This window comes from Pristiophorus japonicus, chromosome 15 (assembly GCF_044704955.1).
Source record: "Pristiophorus japonicus isolate sPriJap1 chromosome 15, sPriJap1.hap1, whole genome shotgun sequence".
NCBI classification, from domain to species: domain Eukaryota; kingdom Metazoa; phylum Chordata; class Chondrichthyes; family Pristiophoridae; genus Pristiophorus; species Pristiophorus japonicus.
In genome coordinates, this window is record NC_091991.1 from 50,736,388 (window position 1) to 50,752,089 (window position 15,702).

A 15,702-nucleotide genomic window follows, 5' to 3' on the forward strand; every position below is an offset into this window, starting at 1 on the left:
CAGGGCTCGGTGCTGGGTCCCTTGCTTTTTGTGGTATATATCAAAGACTTGGACTTGAATGTAGGGGATATGATTAAGAAGTTTTCAGATGACACTAAAGTAGGCTGTGTGATAATGAAGAAGAAAGCTACGGACTGCAGGAAGATATCAATGTACTGGTCAGGTGGGCAAAACAGTGGCAAATGGAATTCAATCCAGAGAAGTGTGAAGTAATACACTTGGGATGGTCTAACAAGGCAAGGGAATACACATTAAATGGGATGACACTGAAAAGTGTAGAGAAACAAAGGGACCTTGGAGTGCAAGTCCACAGATCCCTGAAGATAGCAGACCAGGTAGATAAGATGGTTAAGAAGGCATATGGAATACTTGTCTTTATTAGTCGAAGCATGGAATACAAGAGCAAGGAGGTTATGCTTGAACTGTATAAAACACTGGTTAGGCTGCAGCTGGAGTACTGTGTGCAATTCTGGTCACCACGTTACAGGAAAGGTGAAATTGCACTGGAAAGGGTGCAGGGGAGATTTACAAGAATGTTGCCTGGACTGGAGAATTTTGGCTATAAGGAAAGGTTAGAGATGCTGGGTCTGTTTTCTTTGGAACAGAGGAGGCTGAGGGGAGACCTGATTGAGGTGTATAAAATTATGAGGCGCCTGGATAGAATGGATAGGAAAGGACCCGTTTCCTTGGCAGAGGGGTCAACAACCAGGGGGAATAGATTTAAAGTAATTGGGGGACGGTTTAGAGGAGATATGAGGGGAAATGTCTTCACCCACCCTGAAAGGGTGGTAGAGGCAGATTCCCTCGCCACATTTTAAAAATACTTGGATGTTCATTTAAAGTGCCGTAACCTACAGGGCGAAGGAGCAAGAGCTGGAAAGTGGGATTAGGCTGGATAGCTCTTGGTCGGCCGGCGCAGACACGATGGGCCGAAATGACCTCCTTCCGTGCTGTAAATTTCCATGATTCCATGATTCTAACTGGTGCCCATGCCAGATTAAACAGAAACCCTCTTCCTGACACCTCCCCCCTATAGTCATACATTGAGCTCCCTCATTATCTTATCCTTCCCTCTTCGAGCACGCGGCTGGGGGAGTAATCCAAAGATTACCACCCTTTATGTGGTACTCCTACAGCTGTTTCCCAATCTCCTACATTCCTTCTCCAGGAATTCAGGCCTTTCCTTTCATAGACATAACATTGAGTCTCCACTCCAAAGAGCAGGCCACTGCAGTTTCCTGTTGCAACAGTGGCAGACGGAAGATCTGTCTGGTCCGGAAGCCTGGGATTGCAAAAGGTGGCGAAGGCTGTAGGATGTGGCATCATCTGCCAGATTTCCTCCAGTTCCCATCTCTTGAGCCCTTCAGTGGCATACATAAGTGGGGCCCACAGTGGTGTTCCTGGCCAGGGTCAAGGCCTGGAACATCCCAGAAATGAGAGCACATATAAATAGGGCTGGTTTAAAAATTAGTTGCACTTTTAAGCTAGTCTCCAGGCTTTACCCCCATGTGGTTTTCAAGTGCTGAATTTTTCTCCTGTCTCTCCAATGGGCATCCAATTTGCACCAACACTACCATGGGTGCCTGTTGGTTTATGCAAATAGTCCTCAATCCAGGGTGGATTCAAACTGAGGTCCCAGAGATGAAAGGGAAATATGGTAACTCACTGTGCCATATAACTCCCCGCCGCCCCCTTCAACATGCGACATCACCACAATTTATTTAGACTCCGTTGCTGAGCTCTTGGATATTTTGGATTCAGTTCTTAATGTACATTTGCTCTATTAAAAAAGTAATTGTTATACAATGTTGATAAAAATGGTAAAAATGTATTGTTCCTGACTCACCATTTCCTTCACCGTTATATTCCAGACAATCTTCAAACATAACCTTCATATCAGCAACAAATTCCTCTTTCACATTATATTGTTTTTCATTAAGTTTTCTTTCAATAGTGGATAAATCCATAGGTGTCTGAAAGTGTTAAAAACACAATTAAGGAGGTGATTGAGAAAAGTTGTTTAACAATGCAGTATGCCAAAAAGTAACCATTCAAAGATAAAAATGAGTGTTTAAGGTTTCTAAAAAGGCAAGAGATTAAAACTCAGTTTACTGGACACTCACATGACATGATTGACCTAGCACTTTTCATAGAAACATAGAAACTAGGTGTAGGAGTAGGCCATTCAATGAGTTCATGGCTGATCATGCAACTTCAGTACCCCATTCCTGCTTTCTCTCCATACCCCTTGATCCTTTTAGCCATAAGGGCCACATCTAACTCCCTTTTAAATATATCTAACGAACTGGCCTTTACAATTTTCTGGGGTAGAGAATTCCACAGGTTCACAATTCTCTGAGTGAAGAAGTTTCTCCTCATCTCGGTCCAAAATGGCTTACCCCTTATCCTTAGACTGTGACCCCTGGTTCTGGACTTCCAACACCAGGAACATTCATCCTGCATCTAACCTGTCCAATCCTGTCAGAATTTTATATGTTTCTAAGAGATCCCCTCTCATTCTTCTAAATTCCAGTGAATATAAGCCTGGTTGATCCAGTCTTTCTTCATATGTCAATCCTGCCATCCCGGGAATCAGTCTGGTGAACCGTCGCTGCACTCCCTCAAAGCAAGAATGTCCTTCCTCCGATTAGGAGACCAAAACTATACACAATATTCAAGGTGTGGCCTCACCAAGGCCCTGTACAACTGCAGTAAGACCTCCCTGCTCTTATACTCAAATCCTTTCGCTATGAAGGCCAACATGCCATTTGCCTTCTTCACCGCCTGCAGTACCTGTATGCCAACTTTCAATGACTGATGAACCATGACACCCAGGTCTCGTTGAACCTCCCCTTTTCCTAATCTGTCATCATTCAGATAATATTCTGCCTTCCTCTTTTTATCACCAAAGTGGATAACCTCACATTTATCCACATTATACTGCAGCTGCCATGCATTTGCCCACTCACCTAACCTGTCCAAGTCACACTGCAGCCTCTTAGCATCCTCCTCACTGCTCACACTGCCACCCAGCTTAGTGTCATCTGCAAACTTGGAGATATTACATTCAATTCCTTTGTCTAAATCATTAATGTATATTGTAAATAGCTGGCAGCCCAGCACTGAGCCCTGCGGCACCCCACTAGTCATTGCCTGCCATTCTGAAAAGGACCCGTTTATCCCGACTCTCTGCTTCCTGTCAGTCAACCAGTTCTCTATCCACGTCAGTACATTACCCCCAATACCATGTGGTTTAATTTTGCACACCAATCTCTTGTGTGGGACCTTGTCAAAAGGCTTCTGAAAGTCCAAATACACCACATCCACTGGTTCTCCCTTGTCCATTCTACTAGGTACATCCTCAAAAAATTCTAGAAGATTTGTCAAGCATGATTTCCCTTTCATAAATCCATGCCAACTTGGACTGATTCTGTCACTGCTTTCCAAATGTGCTGCTATTACATCTTTAATAACTGATTCCAACATTTTCCCCACTACCGATGTCAGGCTAACCGGTCTATAATTCTGTTTTCTCTCTCCCTCCTTTTTTAAAAAGTGGGGTTACATTAGCTACCCTCCAATCCATAAGAACTGATCCAGAGTCGATAGAATGTTGGAAAATGACCACCAATGCATCCACTATTTCTAGGGCCACTTCCTTAAGTACTCTGGGATTCAGACTATCAGGCCCTGGGGATTTATCGGCCTTCAATCCCATCAATTTCCCCAACACAATTTCCTGACTAATAAGGATTTCCTTCAGTTCCTCCTTCTCGCTAGACCCTCGGTCCCCTAGTATTTCTGGAAGTTTATTTGTGTCTTCCTTAGTGAAGACAGAACCAAAGTATTTGTTCAATTGGTCTGCCATTTCTTTGCTCCCCATTATAAATTCACCCGTTTCTGACTGCAAGGGACCTACATATGTCTTCACATATCTATAGAAGCTTTTGCAGTCAGTTTTTATGTTCCCTGCAAGCTTCCTCTCATACTCTATTTCCCCCCTCCTAATTAAACTCTCTGTCCTCCTCTGCTGAATTATAATTTCTTCCAGTCCTCAGGTTTGCTACTTTTTCTGGCCAATTTATAAGTCTCTTCCTTGGATTTAACACTATCCCTAATTTCCCTCATTAGCCATGGTTGAGCCACCTTCCCAGTTTTATTTTTACCCCAGACAGGGATGTACAATTGTTGAAGTTCATCCATGTGATCTTTAAATGTCTGCCATTGCCTACCCGCTGTCAACCCTTTAAGTATCATTTGCCAGTCTATCCTAGCCAATTCACGTCTCATACCATCGATGTTACCTTTCTTTTTCAGGACCCAAGTCTCTGAATTAACTGCGTCACTCTCCATCTTAATGAAGAATTCTACCATATTATGGTCACTCTTCCCCAAGGGGCCTCACTCAACAAGATTGCTAACTAATCCTCTCTTATTACACAACACCCAGTCTAGGATGGCCCGCTCTCTAGTTGGTTCCTCGACATATTGGTCTAGAAAACCATCCCTTATACACTCCAGGAAATCCTCCTCCACCGTATTGCTACCAGTTTGGTTAGCCCAATCTATATGTAGATTAAAGTCACCCATGATAACTGCTGTACCTTTATTGCACGCATCCCTAATTTCATGTTTGATGCCATCCCCAACCTCACTACTACTGTTTGGTGGTCTGTACACAACTCCCACTAGCGTTTTCTGCCCTTTGATGTTCCGCAGCTCTACCCATACAGATTCCACATCATGCAAGCTAATGTCCTTCCTTACTATTGCATTAATCTCCTCTTTAACCAGCAACGCTACCCCACCGCCTTTTCGTTTCCGTCTATCCTTCCTGAATATTGAATAGCCCTGGATGTTGAGTTCCCAGCCTTGGTCACCCTGGAGCCATGTCTCCGTAATCCCAATTACATCATATGCATTAACAGCTATCTGCGCAGTTAATTCATCCACCTTATTATGAATGCTCCTTGGATTGAGACACAGAGCCTTCAGGCTTGTTTTTTTTTTTTAAACACTCTTTTTCCTTTTAGAATTATGTTGTAATGTGGCCCTTCTTGGCTAATCTTACAGGTGGCTTCAGTTACATCTTTCTCAGTTGCAATCCTATAGTATATGTCGGTATTATTAATCCACTGCACAGCTTGACTACCAGAATTTAGTTGACTGAAATTGCCCAAACTCATTTCTGTCTGTTTTCTAGCGGGCATGGGCCTATAGCACAAACTGTTCCTGATTAAGCATTAATTGGCAAAGACACTCAGTGCACTGGATGGCTGGTGTAGAAAATGGAAAAAATGTCAGTGATGCTGTAGCAGGTAGTCTTCTGAGGTTGGGGCTAAAGTACATTGTTGCAGCAGAGTAGTTGGAGCTTTCATTCGCATCTAACTGTTCTATACTAGGCCATGCTTGAAATTGAAGAGTTTAATTCACCAGCAGTAACACCCTTCATCTCGATGAGCACAAACAAAAATGCTTTTTGAAAAAAGAATGGGATCCCACGGTACTATCACTGATCAGGTGATGTTTTATTCAAGAATCAACTTGGTATATTGGTGAAGGTGTTAAGTACTTCCATGCCTCTAGAGTTGTTGCAAAATAATCAGCAGTTAGTCAATGCACAACATTAATTTTACTATCACCAGGGCAACTCTAGCATCACTTTATAATCTCCACTTGGAAATAGGCGATTCAAAAAAGACCAATTCAGTGCACAATTTATAGTTCAACTAAATATATGGCACCAGTTCAAATTCAAGTCTCCCATTATTTACTGTTAAGCAAACAAGGGTAAGCAAGAAAAAAACAGTTGACATTAATTCAAACTGAGTGGATATAAATGATCCCTTCTTTCCTCTGGAATCTCATTTGAAAGTTTATTGTGCCTAATGATCAGTACAAAATTCTATGACCCCTTTCCTTAATCTGTAACTCATTGTAAACCCATGAGTTTAAGCAGTAACAGTTGTACTTTGGTGCTGAAAATAAAGTCTGGCTGATTTATTTTCTCTGTTTTTTGCAGAGAAGATCCATGTACGGTACAACAGTTAATACATTAAATAGTAAATATCTGAATAGAATATGACAAGTACAATTCTCTTACTTCAATTATCTCATAGTAATTTGGGGCATAAGATTCATCTACAGGTTCAAGGAAGGGCCAAGAATCCTTGTGGGCTTTTACAGCATCTAGGACTGAAGGAAGCAAATAATGAATCTCAACACATTATACAAATAATATTGATATTTAGGAAACAATGTCCAAGTTATTTAAAAGCAAACATAAAAAAAATTACCCACTTACCTTTATACATGGCAATGTAATCTTCATCCAGTTCAAATCTACAACAGAAAAGCGATTCAAAATCAACCAATAACCGATTTTATGTAACACTGATTAGTTTTCTCTAATCATATTAAACTATTTCTGATCCAAGATCATTTCCAGTTTTGAAACACAGAACACATCGTACAAGTGAGGAAGCCGTTTGATTAATAATTCATTTTTTTTTAATGGCTTAGAATAAAAACACACAGCACTACAGACACAGAATCTGCACACACTATCTGTAGTTATGTGCACTAGATATTGCTGCTTATTAACACCACTGACATAGGAAATCTATTTATAGAGTGATATAGTTAAGAGTAGTCTAATGGTGATTACCACAATCTAGGCTCTTCACCTCGAGCCTGTGCAGCAGCGATGAGCAGCACTCCAGCGTACTTTCTAACACCCGTGATTCGGATGCATCTTCTGTTAGTTAACAGAAGTATCAGATGGCACAATATATTCTACAGATCTCCATTGCATTAGTTTCAGTTGTAAATTGTCATGGACAGCAAAAGTGGGAAGGAAAGGGAAGCAGAACAAAGTTTAGAAAATATAGGCAGAGGATGATTTGATCCTTAAATGCAGAACATTACTGTGCTGTGGAGCATGAGCACTGCTTTCTCAGTATGGTAGATTTTCCAATCATGCACCTGGCTTGGAGCCTCACTTGCTGGAAGTGCATGTCAGGAAATCGCACATGTGCAGCCCATGATTTTCCATTAGTTGAAATTAACAGGTGGTTAGAATGTGGAATGCACTACCACAAAGGGCAGTTCAGGCTAATAGTATAGATGCCTTTAAGGGGAAGGTAGATAAATACATACAGGAGACAGGAATAGAAGGATATGTTGAGATGGTGAGATGAAGGAGGGTGGAAGAGGTCCGTGTAGAGCATAAACACTGGCATACAGCAGTTGGGTTGAATGGCCCGTGTCTGTGCTGTAAATTCTACGTAATGAGACCGTGCACACAAAATCCCCCCCTTATGTGCTCCCGGTGGGTGAGGCAGGAGTGTACAAATGTAAAATTTATACTCCTATCTTTTCTTCTGAAGTAGTATTTCAAATTGCAATATTCTGGTGGGCTTTATTGGTGCTGCTAAATAAGAGTCTAAATGCATTTGCTGTTTGAGAGCTAATATTAAAACAAACATTATCGTGGGGTTGCTAATCCTTTTGGGCTACAACCAGAAAGACTGTCTTTAACGGAGGTTGAATCCTCATTGACGAGAAAGCATGGCTGCCATATGGCTTCCACCCTCAGGTGCATAATGAATTCCTTTAATTCAATTTGAAATACCATGCAATTCTTGGTTATTTAATTACCAAACTCATAAATATCTTCCAGATGGAGTTTTCCAGCTTGATCCTATTAACCATCAGCTTCTCCCACTTTGACTTTTTTTTGTAAATTAAAAATAAATCTTTTTTGTAGTTTCCAGAGGAATCAGTGACTGTACAGAAGACTGAACTCAGCTTGCACTATACCACCACCCCCGTGCCCCATCAAAAAAATACATACAAGTCTTTTGTCTTCTTATCTTTCTTTATGGGGAAGAATGGCTCCAGGTTCAGAAGTTCAGGAGGCAGTTCTTTTCCCTGAGAAAGTAACCAGGCTCGCTCTTCCCTCATTTTCCTCCTTTTAGCACGACCTGGATAAAGAGGGGAAAATAAATATTTAGAAAATAATTTTAAATGTTTAGAAATGCCCAAGATCACATTAAGAGATAGAAACCTAGAAACATACAATATAGGTGCAGGAGTAGGCCATTCGGCCCGTCGAGCCTGCACCACCATTCAATACGATCATGGCTGAATCATTCACCTCAGTACCCATTTCCCGCTTTCTCTCCATACCCCTTGATCCCTTTAGCCATAAGGGCCATATCTAACTCCCTCTTGAATATATCCAATGAACTGGCATCAACGACTCTCTGCGGCAGGGAATTCCACAGGTTAACAACTCTTGAGTGAAGAAGTTTCTCCTCATCTCAGTCCTAAATGACCTACCCCTTATACTAAGACTGTGTCCCCTGGTTCTGGACTTCCCCAACATCGGGAACATTCTTCCTGCATCTAACCTGTCCCGTCCCGTCAGAATCTTATACGTTTCTATGAGATCCCCTTTCATCCTTCTCAACTCGTGTCTAAAGGCCCAGTTGATCCAGTCTCTCCTCATATGTCAGTCCAGCCATCCCTGGAATCAGTCTGGTGAACCTTCACTGCACTCCCTCAATTGCAAGAAAGTCCTTCCTCAGATTGTTGTATCTTTAGCTTACAGGTAAAAGGACTAAAATCAAATAACATATTAACTTGGATTTGTGAAATTTCATTAGAATGTTGGTAGATAAATCTTAAAATCCTTCAAAGAACAGAAAATAATTGTTGAAATTTCCAAATGGAGTTGCTACACAATTCTATTAACAACAGTAAAGCAAAATGGTTGAATCTTGTGCATTAAAAATACATTGCCCCTTTTTCTGAAATTACTTTATTCCAGGTCAGTGAGCTTCAAAAAGAAAAAATATACAACACTCTTTTCTACTTAGTTGAAGTATCCTTGTTCCATACCACCAGCCCACTTACTCCATTACCATTCTTCAGCACTGAAGCGAGCCTTTGGCTTAGTGCGAATAATCCCGCCTCGGAGTAAGAATGTGCAAGGTTCCAGACAGTAGAAACCAGAACTACAGCTCGGAATTCTAGGTTGATATTCAGGGGGATAGTCACATCAGGCGAGTGTGGGTGCCCCGCCCTCATTGTATGGGCATTATCCCACAAAACCCTCCCACCATAAAGGACTAACCATCTTATCGACTGGTCTAAAGATTGTTATGACCTTGGAAGTTGAATTCACGTCGCAGACTATTTATCAGTCTGTGAATCCTCCCACTACCTCACACTGTTATCCAAGGGAAGAGTGTGAAGATATAAAACAACCATCTCCAGCTTCAAGATCAGCCAGGAAGGTAAACTGTTCCAAAACCTCTTCCAGTCCAGTTGGGTAACTCGTTGATGTGTAACCAACTGACATTTTTCACTTTTGGGCAGTGCCGTATGAGTAATTATAGATGGGAAGCATTTACACAGCTTGCCTGCTGCATTCCTGCTCCATGGAACCATTTAATATCAGTGTGCTGAAACTACTTCTACTAGATTCATACCTTCTACAGCTTTGACTCTCTCCTCAAACTCCCGTCTCCTCTCTTCTTCCATGAGTTGCTCTTGTTCTTTCTTCTGCACAGCCAACAGTAGCTGCCGTTCTGCTTCCTCCTCTCTTCGTTTCTGTTCCTCTACCTTTGCAATAGCAGACATTTTTTCCTGGAATGTACATTAACATTTTATTAGCTTTTATATCGTAGCAGCAGAGCTCCATCATGCAACATTTCTCTTTCATACTCTTTCCATATTAAACTTTAGACAGACCAAAATATTATGGGTAGAGTTTCCGCTTTGGGTGTAATAGGGAAATTGCACCCAATATCATACTGGTTAAGTTACAGTTCAAGTTTTCGCTAAAAATCATTTGCATAATCACAAACGTAAAATCTTCAATAAACCAGCGCAATCGGGCAGCGTAATAGAACGTAATAATTTATTTTTATTTTCTTTCCATTAAAAAGTATTCCTTGATGCATTTAGGAGTGCTAACCTGGTGCAGTTTTATGGATACAGTTGAAAATGGGTTTATCACCAAAAATAAGTATTTTAATAAGGGTGTCCAGTCCTCCACCTGTAAGTAACCCAATCTAAAATCACTGAAAATGACTTTTAAAAGAAACTATACTGAATCATTTTTAGTAGTTTCATTGTGTACATTAGTCAGTTTCTTTGTAAATTAAATATATTTTGATATGAAAAAAACATTTAAAATGTCCCTATTAGTGCCTGTACACCGAAGAACATGAACGCAATTGGCAGAATCTCGCAAGTCGACCTGAGGGAGTGGCCAGTTTTGTGGGCACAGCCTGATCCATCCAAATTGAATCAGCGGAAAACATGATATGTATAACGCGCCTACTTTTAAATTCTTTGATCTTTTGTGCTACTTTGTTCGATTCCTCCTAATTTGCTCTATTACTAGCGTAAACTCTACCCCTATGCATTTAAAAAGGTAACTGCAGTCAGTTCTATTCTTAGAGAGTTCTTTTGTCTTTGCACACAAAAGACAGTACACGTCTAGCTAGGAAAATCTATATTTCTATGGGAGGCTATCTGGTTAAGATGGTTTTGTGGACTCATTAGTTAATTGCATTAGAAATTCCCTCAGGTATTTGAATTGTGCAAATACCTATCTGACAAGCAGAGGCTGTTGTCGAAGTCAGCTATTTGCCATGCAAGTCGGGTGTCAAAAGTGAAACCTCCCAGAATGGACAGAAATCGGCTGTTTATACACTATCAAAAAGGTGAAATTGATTAACATTATTGCCTGCCTTGAAAGAAAGAATACTTTGTTCTTTCTAGCACCTCAAAGATAAAAAACTCCATATCTCATTACTGGGCCTGGGATGTTCAGTTCCCTGTTCATCAGGATAGCTCTATTCAGTTGATCAAAAACTTGGCTAAAAGTTCTTAAAAGGGTGCAAAGATTTTGGACTTATTACTATTTCCAGGACAGTTTAAAATATTGTGTAAGTTAAGTATTGTATTGCTTAAATTATACAAATGGATAGTGTGGTGAATTTCACTTTTCAGAGTGGGCAGAAGAGCATAGCAGACAATCTATACGAGTCTCCAGTGCTCAACGCTGTGGTAAAAGGTTAATGGTTAGTTCTGGAACATGCTAACCCAAACATGGCATGTATAAGGTTGTATGTTTCAGCTCCCAGGAGAGGTGGATCTGCGCTTGGAAACTGCCTTTTTGCTGTGAACCCGAATAATTCTTGGGAGGGGCCCAATTGTAACACATACGTCATATTGTAGCAACTTCCAATCTAGACCATTTGTTTTTAGAATGTATTTAAGGTTTAGAAAATGAACACATTTTCTGTAATAACTTTCTTATCTGCAAAAATGACATTGGTGATGCTGGTTGATGGCTCCAGTTAGTGACAGCTGCAATGAGACTTCCTCTCCAGTCCCTCTTTTTTTTAAAAAACCCTCAATAATTATAAGTGGTTCACAAATGACATTGAAGCGTAAAGTTATTTGCTCCCCTTCTCTCAAAACTGTTGACTCTTTGCTCGGATACAGTTCCACAGGTGCTGATTACCCTCCAGAGCCTTTACTGATGTGTGATACTTGATAGACTTGGCAGGCTATTCGACTACAGAGGGCATCACAGCAGAGACTGACACTGCACCTCTCCCTACTTCCATGCACAAACAGTTCCAGCAGGGGTTATTAGTTAGGAGTGAGAATCCTGGTCATGTTTTCCTTCATAACCCAGTGACACTTGGGCCTCCGACCATCATCCTGGCTGAGGTCAGGTAACTCCATATATATTAGAGCAGGAACCTGGGACCTTCTTGGTCTGTATGACTCAGATACTCATTGAATTCAGCCCCCAAAACAATACTTGAATTATCAGTTCTAGGAAAAATCACTCAAAAACAGGAACATTATATAAAATGATGCAACTCTTTTTTTTTTCTCACTTTGCCAATCTCAGCCGCACTGTTGTTGCAAGATGTGAGTGGAAACCAGACACTTTCCTATAGGCAGGGAGGAGGGAAAAAATCAGAGGGAAGCCCATCACCAACGTTCCCTATAAGCTGCACAGTGTGTTTGGCTTTTTTAATGTTATGTTTTGCGTGAATGGGCCACGCAGTCTCTTAAGGGGACTGTGCACCCTAATAAAGAGAGGGAACATTGCCCATCACTGAGCTACTCTTACACATCTCCTAATGGATTGTTTGACAGCAGTATTGCTGGATATTTATTGTGGTTGCTCGATTCTTTAACAACGAAGAGAAAAAAAATGTTTTGACTCTTAAGCCTGTCAATGCAGTTGTAAATACTTCCAGATACAGTTGTTTTACCTTTGAAGTTGCACAATATTTAACCATATTGGAACCACTTGGCACATCAGATTTATTACTTTGTTACAAACACAGGGTAAATAAATTACTTGTCTGTACTGAATGACAGGATAACATTTCCAAAACAAACTGGGTCTTTAAAGGAGTGCTGGAATCCAGAATGCCTTCAAGATCATCGCATGTAATAAACACAGTTATAGGTTTCGACTGGGGTACTCAATTCAGTGAAAAACAATCCATCAGTGGCTGAGTCCAGCTACTGAAGAGGAATTTCAAACCCAGACAGGTTTATGAGGGTTAACAGAATGACCAAGTTTAGCTCCAAACTGATATTTTGAAACTTGATCTGCTTTACCTCTTCTTCCTGCTGCAACCGTTTTAGGGTCAGGCGGTCAGAAATTCTCCTGGGAGCCATTTCAGACAGCTTCTTCTGCAGCTGTTTCTCCTGGAAATGAAAGCAGGAGAGGTCAGAGGTCTAACACACAGCTATTACAGACAGCCTGTTAATGACCATGCTTGGCACTACTCTATAACCCCCTTCAGGATACAGACCTGATAGATTAATCACAGACCATATTCTAATACTTGTCAGTCACTGTAAACTAATCATTACAACTTTTGATTTCCGTTTGCCCCGCTGTGTCATTGCTTCTCACCATTTTGTTTTTATATGAAGCTACCTTCCTGTTGTTACCCCCTCCCCCTCACAAAAGAAAGTGTTAGCCACTCGTTTTTACAGAAATAAATCAACATCTTGCAAGAGCTCAGAGAGGTTTTGATGGGCACGGGTGCTGCAGGACAATGACAATCTATTTAAGCAATAATGAGTGGCAAGCTGGTCATAAATTACAGGTTTTACTGTACCAAGAATTTGGCATGGGGTGAAGTGGAGAACTAGTATAGTTGCTAATAAGGTTAATAATTCTGCTATGCAGATACTATTGATGAGAAATAATATGATTCAAATAATCATCAGAATTCTACTTCCAGATACATCAGCGAATTTATCCAGCTAAGTTCTGTGGGCCTAACATATCCCAGGTTCAATCTTCAGCCTTTACTAAGTTAGTGAGTGTGAACCCCGGTGCAGCAAGGGATTTACAATTGATCTCAGCACTCCTGGGTTAGAGAAATGAACACTGACCTGCGCCTGATTGCTATCTCGTGATCCCTGACAGAAATTCATGTTTGGATGTCAGGATAGGGCAGAATTGGGCTTGGCTGTGATGTCCCCTCAACCCCTAAGGTGAGTAGCCTTTGACACACTCAAGTCACATCTTATATATGAATAACCAGAAGGGACTGAGCGAATGTATAACTAAATCCCAGGAAACACAGTTACTACCTTTAGCAGAAGAAAAGGGGAAATAAACTGGAGAGAAAAATACCATCGATTTAAAAAAATCAGTAATTTCATACACTATTGCAAAGGTTCAATTCCTAATCTGTCCAGAGCTGGGGCAGTGGTAACGGTGCTACAATTGACCTCAACTTTCCTGTGTAAAGGAGAGGAAATCAGGAGCCAGGGTTCTTGCTTAAACAGTGGTTTCTGTTGGAAAATGTGCATTTGTAGATATTTGGTGAGAACAAGATCATGCTCTTCTGTGATGCTCTCCACAGTCAAATAGTCTGCCAACTCCCATTGTTTAGGCTCACACACAAGGGGCCCAAGTTTCCACATGATAAAAAACGGGCGCCCCAACGAGCTGGGCGCCCGTTTTTCGCGCCGAAAAAAAACCGCACGATTCTGGAGCGCCCTGCAGCTCCATGTCTGCTTGGCGCGGCGCCCAAGGGGCGGAGCCTACCACTCGCGCCGATTTTGTAAGTGGGAGGGGGCGGGTACCATTTAAATTAGTTTTTTTCCTGCCGGCAACCCTGCGCGTGCGCGTTGGAGTGTTCGCGCACGCGCAGTGTGAAGGAAACATTGGCACTCGGCCATTTTTGTAGTTCTTTGTAGCTGTTTAATTTTTGAACATTTTTTAATAAAAGCACATTGCCATCAGCACATCAGCACTGAGGCTTCCTGCAGCAGTGGGAAGGCTGCAGGAAGCCTCAGAAAGTTGAGGCAGCCGTTTCGTTTCCCTCCCCCGCCCCCCCCGGTCGGGAACGGCTTCCTCCTCCCCCCCCCCGCGGGAACGAACGGCTTCATCCTTCCTCCCCCTCTCCCCCCCCCCGCGGGAACGAATGGCTGCCTCAACTTGAGGCTTCCTGCAGAATTCTCCCTGGCTGAAGCACTTTCACACAGGTAGGAAGATGGTTTATTTAATCTTTTCTTTGCTTATAAATTTTTATTCAGGTTGGATTTATTTGTATAATATTTATACAAGTATAAATAAGGATTTATTATAGAATTTAATGACTTCCCTTCCCCCCCCTCTCCCACCTCGTTCTGGACGCCTAATTTGTAACCTGCGCCTGATTTTTTAATGTGTCGACAAGGTTTTTTCAGTTCTACAAAAATCTTCACTTGCTCCATTCTAACTTAGTTTGGAGTACGTTTTCACTGTGGAAACTTTGAAATCGGGCGTCAGTGGCCGGACACGCCCCCTTTTGAAGAAAAAATTCTGTTCCAAAGTGAAACTGTTCTAACTGACTAGAACTGCAGAAATAAAAATGTGGAGAATTGCGATTTCTAAGATAGTCCGTTCTCCACCAGTTGCTCCTAAAAATCAGGCGCAAATCATGTGGAAACTTGGGCCCAAAGAATGGTCATTCAGGCAAGGTAACTGAAAAGCTACTGCATTCCGTGAAATAAATACAAGTCTGTACTGGGCTATTAACCTTATTTGAGAAATTACCTCTGATATTATAGGCTCTGGATTGACAAATGTGATGTACTAACGTAAGCCTCATTTTACGAAGTCCCTCATCTGATGAAGTCTTGCAACTCAATAACTGCTGATTTTAAGTTTTTGGGTCCCAGAGGCATCAATTCTATGAAATTTTAGTTGGGAGGTGAGCCACTCACCCTAGAATACCCAGTCTCTAACCTGCTAAAGCTATTCAATGATGCCTGCTATCCCAGCTACTCACTTCGAGTACACAGATAATACTTATCATTAGATTGTTTAAAAATCATAAAGCCACAAACAATTTGAATACATATATAAGCATGTGTTGATTTTACAGTTTCTAGGCATTCACAATGGAGAAAACATTCTCTCACTACATATGGAGATTCTGTGGATTACAATTATGCAACCATAAGCAAATCAAAATTGAAACCACAGTCTAAATTAACATTAGCAAGATCCACATATTGTGTGATCACTATTTATATGTCTGCAAGGCTCCGCTGTAGCAAAAACACTTCTGTTGCAAGTTGAATTTAGGCATATCTGAGGATTGTGGTCAAAATATATAGGTGGTAAAATTATTTACATAAGAT

General features: G+C 41.2%; 1 protein-coding gene across 3 annotated transcripts in view; it reads right to left on the reverse strand.

Annotated features, from left to right (window-relative positions):
• Positions 1 to 15,702, reverse strand: part of cecr2 (CECR2 histone acetyl-lysine reader) — a 146,829-nt gene that overhangs the window by 45,542 nt on the left and 85,585 nt on the right. For all 3 annotated transcript variants that reach the window (XM_070901642.1, XM_070901643.1, XM_070901644.1), the window contains 6 exons: positions 12,670 to 12,759; positions 9,498 to 9,654; positions 7,856 to 7,985; positions 6,305 to 6,342; positions 6,104 to 6,195; positions 1,847 to 1,973 (listed from right to left, as the gene is read on the reverse strand). In XM_070901642.1, coding sequence (XP_070757743.1) covers positions 1,847 to 1,973; positions 6,104 to 6,195; positions 6,305 to 6,342; positions 7,856 to 7,985; positions 9,498 to 9,654; positions 12,670 to 12,759 — 634 coding nt within the window. The remainder of the gene's footprint in view (positions 1 to 1,846; positions 1,974 to 6,103; positions 6,196 to 6,304; positions 6,343 to 7,855; positions 7,986 to 9,497; positions 9,655 to 12,669; positions 12,760 to 15,702) is intronic.